The sequence below is a fragment of the Arachis ipaensis genome, chromosome B05 (genome assembly GCF_000816755.2).
Source record: "Arachis ipaensis cultivar K30076 chromosome B05, Araip1.1, whole genome shotgun sequence".
Taxonomy (NCBI): domain Eukaryota; kingdom Viridiplantae; phylum Streptophyta; class Magnoliopsida; order Fabales; family Fabaceae; genus Arachis; species Arachis ipaensis.
In genome coordinates, this window is record NC_029789.2 from 1,744,140 (window position 1) to 1,757,489 (window position 13,350).

General features: G+C 35.3%; 2 protein-coding genes across 2 annotated transcripts; both read right to left on the minus strand.

Moving 5' to 3' along the window:
* On the minus strand, positions 436-3,815 carry LOC107642377 (disease resistance protein RPM1-like). Its single transcript, XM_016345710.2, has one exon. The coding sequence runs from the start codon at positions 3,417-3,419 to the stop codon at positions 588-590; it is 2,832 nt and encodes a 943-aa protein (XP_016201196.1). The 5' UTR covers positions 3,420-3,815; the 3' UTR covers positions 436-587.
* On the minus strand, positions 5,246-9,983 carry LOC107642378 (DEAD-box ATP-dependent RNA helicase 5). Its single transcript, XM_016345711.2, has 13 exons — positions 9,298-9,983; positions 9,090-9,214; positions 8,432-8,539; positions 8,247-8,327; positions 7,788-7,866; positions 7,487-7,572; positions 7,348-7,404; positions 7,197-7,264; positions 6,872-6,940; positions 6,701-6,794; positions 5,961-6,125; positions 5,768-5,860; positions 5,246-5,611 (listed from the first exon to the last, which is right to left on the minus strand). The coding sequence occupies exons 1-13, from the start codon at positions 9,824-9,826 to the stop codon at positions 5,519-5,521; spliced, it is 1,647 nt and encodes a 548-aa protein (XP_016201197.1). The 5' UTR covers positions 9,827-9,983; the 3' UTR covers positions 5,246-5,518.

Below are 13,350 nucleotides of genomic sequence, written 5' to 3' on the forward strand. Positions count from 1 at the left end.
AATATTTCTGCTTTCCACTTTTGTCCTTCTACTAATATACTATTATTATTATATTTTTCATTTATCAAAATTTTTTGAATATAAACTCTTGTTTTGAGCTACTTTGTTATACTAAAGGGAGTATTAGAGATATAATCATTAGTGTTACTTTTTTCTATCACCCGAAAATCAGTTTAAGCTTTTGGGAAGATGTTTAAGCTTTTGGGAAGATGTTTATTATCCCTAGTACTTCAGATGGTTATTCTAGATAGTATGAGGATGTTCATTTTGTAACTCATATAACCCATTGTACAAATAAGCCATTGTCTCCCTAGCGGAACTCTATACTAAAAGAGCTATGAGCTATGATATCTGATATGGGAAACTACCATCACCCTAAAACTATAGTAGTCATACATTCATTCATGCAACCATATTTTTTTTTGTTGGTAAACCAAAATGTTAAACAATTTTATTCATCAACCTCTGAATTCAAGAAGCAAATGATGCATACAATGTGATGGCAAAAAAATAAAAAAAAGTTGCCATGACTGACATATGCAATCTGATGGAAAACAGAAGTTTGAAGTTTGAAGAGTGAATGAATGCTAAACCTTCCAAAGAGTAGGAAGCTCTAGACTTCTCATTACAGCACTAGAATCAGTCTCTCTCTCCCCAAAAGTGTCTAAAGAATAGACATCCCAACCACCATCCCTCCAATATGTGGAGTATACAACTGGAACATGTTGTACTCTCCAATTATCTTTGCCTCCATTTGGACGCAGTGCTGAAATCAATTCTTCAGGCATGTCGAAAAACTCGATTGACTTTAGTTTACTTAGGTGTTCAATGCCTAATGGTACCTGCGTCAATGCGCCGCAGCGCTGGATGATCAGCTTCTTAAGTCCAGGCATTGCTCCCTCCTCCATGATCATAGATTTCAGTCCATCTATTTCATCAAGGCCTAAAACCTTAAGATTTTGGAACTTGTCAGCCCTGAAATGCAATTTGTCTCCAACATAAACCTGAAGAAACTCAAGATGCCTTAGATTTGGCAAGTCTTGAAGATATACCAGAGGATCCTCCTTTAGCCTGCTCCATTTTAGATGCACTTTGGCCAAATTCTTGAGAGATTGAATCCATTGTGGGAACTTCTCTAAACGTCCACTCAAGTAGAGTTGCCGGAGATACTGAGGAGGGTTGGAAATGCAGTGAATGTCAATGATCTCATCTTCATTGATTGCAGTTATGGACAATGACCGGAGATTGATCATCTTCTCAATGGAAAAGCACAAAGCAGCCCCATCTTCTCGCCTCATCTTCCTTATGCCGAGCCTCCTAAGTTGTGTAAGTTTTCCAAGCTCAATCATCAAGGCCTTACTTCCTTGGTCTACCTCTATGAAACATAGCTTTTGCAAAGATTGCATCCTTCCTATTGGGGCAGACACCTTGAAGCCATACTTTGAATGGAAGTAAGCATAGGATTCAATCTCATATCGATACACCAAGAGATGGCGCAATCGCTGCAGCTCCACAATTTCAACAGGTAATTCTGTGACATTGGAGTGTTTAAGGTCCAATGTCTCAAGGTGTTGCAGCTTCTTAATGGAGGCTGGAATGCTTTTCACCTTTGTATTCTTCAGACTCAGGAACTTTAGAAGGTAAAGATTGACAACTTGAGCAGGAAAAACCTGCAATGGAGAATCCTGCAAATCTAACACTCTAAGTAACCTATAACCAGTGGAACATACTGCATGTAGAGAAAAATCATGGTTAGCATCTGATAAGGCAAACATTAGCAGAGATCTAAGTTGGAATGTCTTGTTTTGCTGAATGTTATTCATTGTGTTTATGACTGATAGGCGTCGAACTTTGTCTGGCCAGGTTATGTCTGGTTCTTTTGCTATGGTTGCAAAGTTCTGATTCTTTGATTTCAGAGTGACAATCTCCCTAATGAGGTCGTGCATTCGACACGTCTTCATCCTGCCATCACTGGTTTTCTGTACTACTTGTAGCAGACTTCTGTTCAAGAGCTCTTTGAGGTAACTGTCTGCAACTTCCTCCAGTGTCTTTCCATCTTCTCCAACCACGAACCCTTCGGCTATCCACAAACGAATCAATCTCATATGCTCAATGGCATGAAATTCTGGGAAGATGCTTAAGTACAACAAGCAGGATTTTAGGTAGTAAGGTAACTCATTGAAGCTCAGGGAAAGCACTTTCTTCATGTCCTCCAGCTTGTCATTGCCTTCCATTTCAGCCCCAAAACTTCTGCAAACCATTTGCCATTCTTCTATGTTAGTTTTATCCCTTGTGGCCAAAGCACCACTGATTGCTACAATTGCTAGTGGCAGACCCCCACACAGTTTCAAGATATTCCAGCAAACTTGTTCCAAGTGAGAAGGGCATGAGTTCCCCTGAAATGTCTTCCTACAAAAAAGTGACCAAGCTTCATGCTCAGACAAGAATTCAAGGTTATATACCTTACCAAACTCAGCACACGAAGACATAGCCACGTTTCGCTTGCGCGTGGTAAGCATTACTCTGCTGCCTCGGCTATTGTTGGGGAGAGCATATTTCACAGAATCCCAGACATTTACATGCCATACATCATCCAACACAATCAGGTACCTGCTTCTCTGAAGCAAATTCTTGATCACCTCTTTAAGCTTGTCACTTCTCATTTGTCCAACTGCTTCAGGGGCTGGTTTGCCAATCACATTGTAAAGCTGTTGAACCAGGTCTCTCAGGAGCTCTTCTAACTTGAAAGATTGAGAAACAATAACCCAAGCATGAATCCTGAAACGCTTCTTCACTTTTGGGTCATCATAAACTTGCTTTGCCAATGTAGTTTTCCCCAACCCTCCCATTCCATAAATGGCAATCACATCCCTATTTGGTTCATCTTTGAAAAGCAAATCACTTAGCTGCTTCTTGGGTGTGTCAATTCCTACAAGATCAGCTTCCTCTAGCAGAAGCGCGTCGCCTTGGCTATCAAGCCTTGACGACAGCCTCTGACTAGACCTTGAGCCTATCCCATACATGCTGGGACGCTCCATGGAGATAACATCCAATCTGGACTTGATCTCTTGTATGTGTGAACCGATCTGGCGCCGAGCTTTCAAGGTTTTCCATGTGAAAACAATCTTGTGAGTAAGAGAAGAATTGCTGCCATGCATATGTTGATCAACAAGGCGAACATTGAACTCATCTATAGCATCTTCCATTTCATAAGCAATCTCTCTAACTCTCTTGATCCATTCTTGGAGTTCATGGTCTTTGTCTTCAAGTGCATCAGCCACCCTTAAGATGGCCTTGTGCCGTTCCAGTTCGCCTTTAATATGCCGAATATCATCACTCACCCCTCTCTGGAGATTCACTTCTTCTTGAAGTAAAGTAGTCAGCTTGTCCAATAGAAAGGACACTGGACTTTCTGCCATCTAACTTCAATCTTTTCTTCTCTCTTTTTCAATGATTTCTTTTTTATAAGAACTAAGAAGTCTGGTTTGTATGAAGGACTTGTGAACCTGTTTTCTGGGTTGTAGTTTTTATTCTCAGGAATGGGTTCTAATAAGCACTAGGAAGGAAATGGTCAACCACCATTATATTACTATTTTCTAAGGTCCTTTTGCTTGTAGCTCACAAAGTCCTACATAATAAAACCATTTCTCCACACGATGAAAAGGATGTTTCATGGTATTTTCCGGGAACAAAACAAGAAGACATACTATGAGCAAGCTTTTGTTTTTTAATTAAAAAGTCTAAGATATTGCCAATGATAAAATCCAATTATATATTATCCATCATAAGCTGATTTTAAAAGAGGAAACTCGTCGCTGCAAAGTGCAAATCTTTGAATCTACACTGCGTCATGTGATTTACCAAAATGGTTTATAGGGATGAATTTGTTTCTGTGAAGAGAGGGCAAAGGCCTAACCATTGGGGTTGCCTAAAGGACATTGACCACAAAATTGGCTTGGCTACATTAACAGAATCCTGAATATTCTAAGAAAACAAGTACATAGAGTTGCCTTGTAACTTCTGGGTGGTTACTTAGTAAGTTTGTTTGGCTGGAAACGTTGATTCTTATTGTTTTTCATCAACTATTGTGGTCTCTAATACGCGTCCAGATTATGCAATTCGCTTTGGGTATAGACTTAAGTACTTACAAATAACAGATTGCACATCATGTGCAAACTAACTCAATCCACGCGCCATGGTGTGGAATATTGACCAATATTTTTCTATATTTAAAAAATTATACAAAGTTCCACTATTTTGATATTTTCTTTTTTCTCAGCATGCCTAAATTAAAATGCAGATAAAAAATTAGACCAGCATCACACGAAATTTTATTTTATTTTCTCAGCGGCTCTCACGGAATGCCGTACTAATACTGCGGATACAAACTTTTTTGCTGACCATTCCTACGAGGCGCCTGTCGCCGCTAATTTCAAAGGCTTAAACACATAAATATACACAAATATATAATTATCAATTTTTAATATGCACATAATATTATTATTAATATAAAAATGCTTATAAAGATCGAACAATTTCTATCAGCATTGTGATATGATCATATAATCCACATTTACTTTTATATAAATTCCTTTAAATAATTCTGAATTTGACGTTTACGACAAATGAAAAATTAAAAATTTCAGCTCTACAGGCTGCAGCCACAATGAAATTCAATTCCACAATTGTCCATTTGCAATTATGTCAATTGTCAACTACGTCACTGTTAACAGCTGTAATTCCACGCTAATACTTACAATATTGAATATAGAGAGTAATATATTTCCACGCACTTATGGATGAATAGTTTAACATATCCATCCTCAAACATAATGCACGTCTCTTAACCACAAGAAGAGAACAGACTTCATAAATGACAATATATATATAAAGAAATTAATTGATGCAAAAAAATATACTCGTCAACACGTCTTAAATGAAAGTCACCTTGGCTCAAATGGTCACAACTTAGCTATGAGGTCAGAGTAGTGACTGATTATCAAGGGCCTTAATTAGACGATAGAATATACTAAGGAAATATTCTGAAAGAGGGGGAAGGGGGGATGTAAAAATATTCCAGAACATTTTTCTTGTAAGATACACTTCAAGCTGTGAACATCTTCTCAGGCATATGTGTTGCCAAACAGAATGAAATAATTACCACTTACCAGGATTTTTCTTAAAACTATTTAAGTGCAGAGCAAATGATACAAAACCTATAAAAATAAATAAATAACTGAACCCCTGAAACATAAATTATAGAATTTAATAAACCATTATAGATGCTAAATTGTAGTTATACAAAGTGAATACAAGGATTATCATCTCACGAAAGAAAAGGACAAAATCTTCTGATCCATAAATGCTACGAGAGGAAAAGACTAGCTAATCGACTTCTGGCTCTAATAATATATGCTTATTTCCTTTTTAAAGGAACAAGTAACCAGGAGGTAAAAAGAATAAACAACTGAATTCCAATATTCATCCAACCAAAAACTAACCGTAAGTTAGCATGCATTTAGTCTTCGTCAGAGTTGTCAAATGTAATTTTTTGAGACTTCGGTGCATCAGCGGAAATTTCCTTAAAGTGGGCCCCATAAAGCTTGGACTCCTAATATAACAGAAAATGATAGTTTAAACATCAATTGAATATCTTGCACAAATTCTAAAGGATTGCAATTCAAAGCAAAATTTGTCGCAACAGTCACAAACCATCAGAAACGAAACCTGATCAGGTGCAAAGAGAGAAGTGAAGAAGAAAATATACCTTTTTCTTTACATGTGTGCCAAATTTCAAAAGGGCATCTGGCACAATCTGTCCAGCTTCTCTTAATACATTCACAAGCTCCCCAGCAAGACCCTGAATATTTCCATTCAATAGTCAATGGCAAAAATAAAAAGTTGAGAAACAGCATGACAAGCAAATAAAGAACCTCAAACACATCGGGCATGGATACCACCTTATTCTGCTGTGTGAAAAATGTATGGGCAACACCTTTTTTACCAGCTCGTCCAGTCCGACCAATTCTATGAACATAATCTTCTGTAGTTAAAGGAAAACTATAGTTGATAACAACTTCAACATCTGGAATATCCAATCCACGTGCAGCCACATCAGTAGCAATCTGCCCAATAAATTATAAATTAGGTCAAATAAATGACCGAACAAAGCCAAACACTCTGTGCAGAACAATTGAAAGACCTCAAACCCTATTTATGCACACTATCCACAACAGACATTCAGGGGAGACAAAAACTGTAGTTAAAATAAGAATAAAAATAAAAGGGAACGCTCAGTTGATAATCTCTTTGCCTTCTATTCAGTTTGGATGAAGATCAGTGGAAATAACAAAGTGAATTTATGTCCATTCACTAGTGATGTAAAAGATGGACTTTAGGTTTACGACAGAACCTGAACTAGTTTATCCAATAGTATAGTATATTGTAACATATGGCAGTCACAAAGCTAACCTTGAAAAACTAAATGTTGAATCTTATCACAAACGGAAGTTGGATGCAAAGCATTACATGGATAAGGCAGGAAGATAAATTACTGCTAAAAAGAAATTTACATGGTAAAACTGATGAAAGGAAAATAATCAACCCCCCAACATGTCAGTGTTTCAGAGAAAGGAACACCAAATCTTGCTGGTATTCAAGTACCAATTCATAATCATAATCGCAGTTTGAAGCAGCATACCATTAAAGGGCAGCTCCCATTCTTGAATAATGAAAGTGCCTTTGTACGATCATGTTGTGCTTTGTCTCCATGTATGGACACAACCTTCCAACCTCTGAAAATAATTTATCATGTCACAAGTAGCTAATGTCAACAACAAACACTACATGTGTACACACACACACAGCATACCCTTGTTGAAGCATCCTTTCAACTCGTGTGGTTTCCATTTTGTACAAAACAAAGATCAATACTCGGTTCCTGATAAAAGATGCACACTCTTATCAACATGTAGAACAAAATAGTTAAGTCTGAAGATATCAACTATCAATATGTTTCATGATAACTCGTCCTTTTTAGGCTACAAAAATACATGTATATGTTCATTGAAAACCAAATGAACACTGGAAAATGTTAGGAATTAAGGATAGCAACAACTTGATCCAATGTATTAACTATTCACTGCTTCCTGGGAAGATATCTCTAGTTTTAAGGATTAATTATCATGGAGAGAGACCTCTGAGATTTGTGGTATTTTTCCAGTAAAGCAACCAGTCGCTTATCACGCGCACGGTCATCCAAGACCTATGAATGCAACAAGATTTTTCCACTAGTCAACAAAAACATTTAAAACAAACAAATGTAGACTAGATTTGGTCAATACAGACCTCAACTATCTGCATGACATCATGATTCGCAGCTAAATCTTCTGAACCTACAACAACCTGTCACAAGTTCAAAAATCAGTTTCCACAACTACTAAATAAAAAACTAGTTGAAAGCCTCTTCTAAAATCTAGATACAGACCTTTACAGGGTTGGGATCCATAAACTCCTGTGCTAACTGATGAACTGGTAAGGGCCAAGTAGCGCTAAACATCACCATTTGGCGAACTGCAAATTATTAGAATTCCTTCAATAAAATAAATAAGCTGGGAACAAATTGTGGTAATAAAATACATTTACACAACTCATTGTTGAAGCAAATTTTGAAACTGTAGATCTAGTGCATCAAGTGACAGAATTTAAGGTAAAGGTCAAGAACTAAAATTGAAAGAAGAAAGTTGATATAAAGAAAACCAGGAACAATTAAACTGTAAGCCTCATACCAGAGCATGTCTGACCCAGTATAGAGCGGACTACTTGTTCGAAACCCATGTCAAGCATCCGATCTGCTTCATCAAGCACCTTAGACAAACAAACAATAATATAAGCATCTACTCAACATAAGAATAGAAGCATCATAGAAATACACAAATACAAAAGGAAAGCGAAATGATAGTTGTCACACTGGACACCAAGAAATGGGGGTTATGTAAAGCAGAGCCAACAAGAATTAGATGATACACAAATTATGTCTAAATTCAACTTCGGGGAACTCCAACAATAGCATTTAGTATATGTACAATGAAGTAATTCACATTAAGGTGATCTGGGCCCGCTACTCACTAGTTAGACCACCACGAAAATACATGATTGTTTGACAACTTGTTTTCAATTTCATCTAGAAAAATGCACTACGGGTGAGAACGGATGAACAGCAGTTTGCTAGAAACTTTACTACTTACCACAAAAGATACATCTTTTAGGCTACAGACACCCATTTCAATCAAATCCTGTATACGACCAGGAGTTCCAATGACAATGTCCTGGATAAAAGAGATAAGCATTGTTAAAAGATTCATTTCTTTGAAGTTATTAAACCGAAGAGGGGTGGGGGGGAACAAAGGAAAGGAAAAGCTATATAACTTACGATGCCAGATTTCAGTGATGAGATTTGTGGCCCTTTGGAGGTTCCACCATACAAACAAACTGACTCCACACCACAAGACTTACCAGCATCACACATAACATCTGAAATCTGCAATACAAATAAGAAAGCCTTTAGATGCATATTTATCATTTAGCAAATTAACATCTGTACCCATTAAGTCGAAGATCCAAGTTAAATTCACCAGAGGTTATAATCATGACACCCATCTCACTAAAATATCACGATTCAAGATTACGGTCATAATCAAATGACAGGAAATTATAGCATTCCAAAAAAGAGGGATATATGCTAATAGCTAAGGACATGTACTTTGCACACTATTGAAATAGGAGGTTGAAGTCCATCACGCCTCATGGTTTCTGTGTTTGTGTACAAATATATAAAATTATATGTGAATAACAAGGAGGTAATGTTCATTTTAGTCCTTTGACTAAGTAGGAATAACTCGATTTAGGCAGACACTTAATCAAAGCTACCACACACATTGAAATATCTATTATCGTCAAAACATATTTGAATGTAATGCTGCATCTCAATGAACTAAGCAATAGGCAAAGTGCGACACAATGGTTTTGAAGGATAAAGAGCCTAAAATCAATGAAACAACAACCTATGCATTAAAAGATAAGAAGCATACTTGTTGAGCTAGCTCCCTGGTAGGAGAGAGCACGAGGCAAAGAGGGTTCCGACCCTTCACCGCTTTATTCTTCCGCTTGCTCAGAACGTGCATAACGGCAGGAATCCCGAACGCCAGCGTCTTCCCTGTGGTAACATACATAAAAGCTCATCAAAATCACACTCCGAATTCATTAAATTTTCATCACAAATCATTCACAACAACACACCTGAACCAGTTGCAGCGATTCCGATGAGATCACGACCGTCCAACAAGAAAGGCCATGCACGTGACTGAATCGGCGACGGCTTCTCGAAGCCCTTGCAGCACTCCAGCACGTTTTCCGGCAGCCCCGAACCGGCGAAGCTCTTCACCGGCGCGTACTTCGCCTCTCCGGCGTTCTTCCCGGTAACTACCACATGCCCGTCGGTAACCGACTCATCTCCTCCTCCGCCGCCTCCGCCAGCTCCATCAACGGATTCAGCTTTGGTTTCCTCCACGTTCTCTTCCGAATCGCGCTTGTGCTTCTTCTTCTTCTTTTTCCCCTTGTCGGATTCGGCGGCGTTTCGAGGCTGGATCTCGTCGAGCTTTCTTTTGGGACTAGCGGTTCCGTTTTGTTCTTGGTTGTGTTTGTCTTTGTTCTTGTGCTTTTTCTTCTTCTTTTCGGATTTGAGTTTGGGACTGTTTGGGGCTTCTCCTGCTGGTGATGGCACGGCAACTGGTTCAGCTGCGATAACGGCGTCGTGTTTGCGACCCATGGTTTTGGAGGTGGAAAGTGTGGAACGAAGTGAAGTGAAGGAAAGTAGAAACCGCTACGCAGCGCGCGAACCAGTGCCCGAGAAGAAACCGCACAGAGGCGCAAGTACGAAGGCTTTGTGTAGTATTTGCTAGGGTTTTGACTTTTTTAAATATTTGACCTCTTTATAGTTAGAACTTAGAACTCTAAATTAAAAGCAAATTAAATACATCATCACTTGAACTAAAAATTAAAAGTATAAGGAAAATATACTAATTTTTTTCTTTAAACAAAAATATGTACACAGAATTTTTTCAAAAAAGTTCTCAGAATTATCTTTATCATATTGTAATTAGTTTATAATTTTCATATGTAAGATAAACAAATATGGGAGTGTTATTTTAGTGGTGATTGATATATTATTTTACAAATTTGTCATAAAATAATATATATAATTTACATAAGACCAGTTTTTATTGAAATAATCATTACATTGAAGTTTACAACTAGTTTTACATATAATTGGAATTTTAATTATAGTTTATTTTGGTTTACAAATAATTAGTACAACGATAAATTATGGCCAAATGAAATTATAGAGCTTTTTCAAATGGCATATTCCCAATGAATATTTCCAAATTTGCAGCGGCTTCTGACCAACGGCAAAGAGGGAGAGAGGATGGGACTGGAGAGTGGGGAGGGTTTGTGGATTGTGGCTTCTCTCACGATTTTTTGCTTTCTGATGTGGTGATGGCTCAGATCTTCGAAAATGAGCTTATGGCAGGCAAGGCCCAATGTTTGAAAAGAACAAAAAAAAATTCACAGCTCTGCTTCATCATCACATAGTAAAGCTATTGTATTGTAGCTAATTTGGATTGATTTAGTAACTAATTCACTAATCTACTTAAATAAATATTAAGAATTTGAATCTCACTTAATCAAGTGGCCACTTGAATTAAGACATATTATGAAAAAATAAAATAAAATAATTGTTAGGTGATCAAAATTATAGCTATTTTCTAAAAATTATATAATCTTAATTCCTCTCGTATTTTGTGAGTTTTGGCTTTTGATTGATTTTAAAAAAAAATTAAAGTAGTATTTTTTAAAATAATATAATTAAAAATACAAGAAAAAGTTTTACATTCAAATTATTTATCTATTCAAATTTAACTAAGTTGTTATAATGTGTTTCTCGTTCATGCGCTTCTTCTTTTTCTTCCTTCTTCTTACATCGTTGATGCTATTGCCTATTTTTATTCTCCTCTTTTTTCTTATCTTTCTCATTCGTTATCATCGTCATCATCATTTACATTTATTCTCCTCCTTCCTTTTCCTCTTCCTCCATCATCATCATCAGTTCATCACCATCGTTGTCGTTATCGCTACTGCTACTCCTTCTTTTTATTCTCCTCATTTATCCTCATGTTTTTCTTTCATTATTGTCGTTTTCATTATCACCACTACCACTATCTCCTCCTCTTCTTCCTCCTTCCTTTCTCATCTGAGTTTATTCTTCTCCTTCCTTTTTTACCATTATCATCATCATCGTTATCGTCGTCATTGTCTTTTTTTCTTATATGTAAATTACATTGCTTCTTTTCCTCCTTCATCCTCTTTTAAATTTTTTGCACATGTAAGATTTCAATTCAATAAGTGTGCATTAAAATCTAATTGAGAAGCCATGCTTTTAAAATTAATAAATTTCGGTACTTTTTGTTTCTAGTCAATTCAATAAGTGTGAAACTACGTTCATTCAACTAAATAAGATTCTAATATAGTACAAACATGTTCATTCAAGTAATTTCAATATTATCTTGTGATCTTTTATGTAATTACTTTTTACATTCATTCAATAAAATAAGATTGTAATACATGTTTATTCAAGTCTAATATGAAAAGTAATATTCCTTAAAAAAAGTAATAATAACAATTCAAAACTCTTCCTCCTCTTATTCTTCGTTATCTTGATCATTTTGATTACCTAGCAAGATTAGAACATCAAATTAAAATATTCATTCTCATTATTTTTAGTTAGTAAATAGAGAAAGAAAAGAAGTTATTGTTAAAGCATAAGGAAGCATAAGAAGACATTTGTGTGTTTAGTAAAATTTTGGTCTCATAATTAATAAATTTCAGTGTTTTTTGTTTTTGACAAGAATTCAATTTAATAAGTGTGAACCTACATCCATTCAACTAAATAGGATTGCAATATAGTACTAACATGTTCATTTAAGTTATTTCGGTGCTAACTTGTGATATTTTAGTATGCAATTTATTTTTTACATTCATTCAATTAAATAAAATTGTAATAATGTTTATTCAAGTCTAAAATGAGAAGCAATACTTCTAAAAAAAATAAGAATAACAATTCAAAATCTCTCCTTCATCATCATCATCATCATCAGCAAAAAAAAATACAGTATTAAAGAAGCTATGTTTTTGTAGTTAAATTTCATGTTGAGATTAAGAAGTTTCGATGTCATTGTTAAGAAATTTCAGTGTTATTTTCTAATAAATTTTGCATAATTCAAAATTTTTCATCCTTTTTTTTGTCTTTTCTGGTCTTACATTCTCATAATTCTTCTTGTTTTATCTTTTTAATAAGAATAAATACAAAAAAAAAGAAAAAAAAAAAGAAGTCATACATAATGCTACAAAAAATACCAGGAAGATGAAGAGGAAAAGAAAAGAAAAACGCAGCAACTGCATGAAGAGAAAAAGAAGGAACGCGAATAAGAAGAAAGAACACGAAAGAAAAAGAAGAAGTGCACAATGTCGATGGGAGTTGGAGCGTGTCTACACATTCTCACTAATAAAACTAATTTTTATTATATTTGAACTTTAAACCAATTTGATTGGGTTTGGTAGAAAAAAAAAATTTTAATATGTAGTGAGACTATAAAAAATATGTGTATAAATAATTTTTTTTAATTAATAAAAATTATTGATAACTCTTCTTTATCAACAATAGGACTATTGTTTAAAGGAGAGTGCTAGGAAAACAACGAAAATTTTGAACAATATGAACAACCACCAATCAAATAAAAATACACTACACCTTAATTTAATGCTACTAATTAAATTTATTCTTTTAACCCTATTAATTCACATTGTTTAGATGTTATTCAAAAATCTTGTTGGTTATCTACACTTTTTCTTGTCCAAAATACTAAAAAATTACGTCCATTTCTCTAAAAAGTACACACTCACTTTTTTAGGTTATTTAATACGAACAAGAACAAGCTCTACATTAAAATCAATAAGAGCACAAGAAGGTAAATGATAAAAATTTTAAAATATGACATCCAAAATGTAGAATATGATCTTAATCAACAAACTTATCAGCACAAGCATTAGTATCTTAAATTTTTAGTGAAGCTTGCATCTATCTTTCTCTTATAGCTAGTACCAAAGATTTTATTCAATGTAAATGTAGATAAACATAAATTCACTATCATTAAAGAATTTTTTGTACCCATAGTTTTCATACTCATTTAGAAGTCGCGAATTTAAGTCTTACCTTTAATTTAAAAAAAAAAATAC

Excerpts from the sequence above, each read along its gene's own strand:
- LOC107642378 (XM_016345711.2), bottom strand. The coding sequence starts at position 9,826 with ATGGGTCGCAAACACGACGCCGTTATCGCAGCTGAACCAGTTGCCGTG. Across the intron at positions 8,540-9,089 it reads CCAGGGAGCTAGCTCAACAA|ATTTCAGATGTTATGTGTGA; the intron begins GTATGCTTCTTA and ends TTTGTATTGCAG. Across the intron at positions 5,861-5,960 it reads TTTTCACACAGCAGAATAAG|GGTCTTGCTGGGGAGCTTGT; the intron begins GTGGTATCCATG and ends GGAAATATTCAG.
- LOC107642377 (XM_016345710.2), bottom strand. The coding sequence starts at position 3,419 with ATGGCAGAAAGTCCAGTGTCCTTTCTATTGGACAAGCTGACTACTTTA.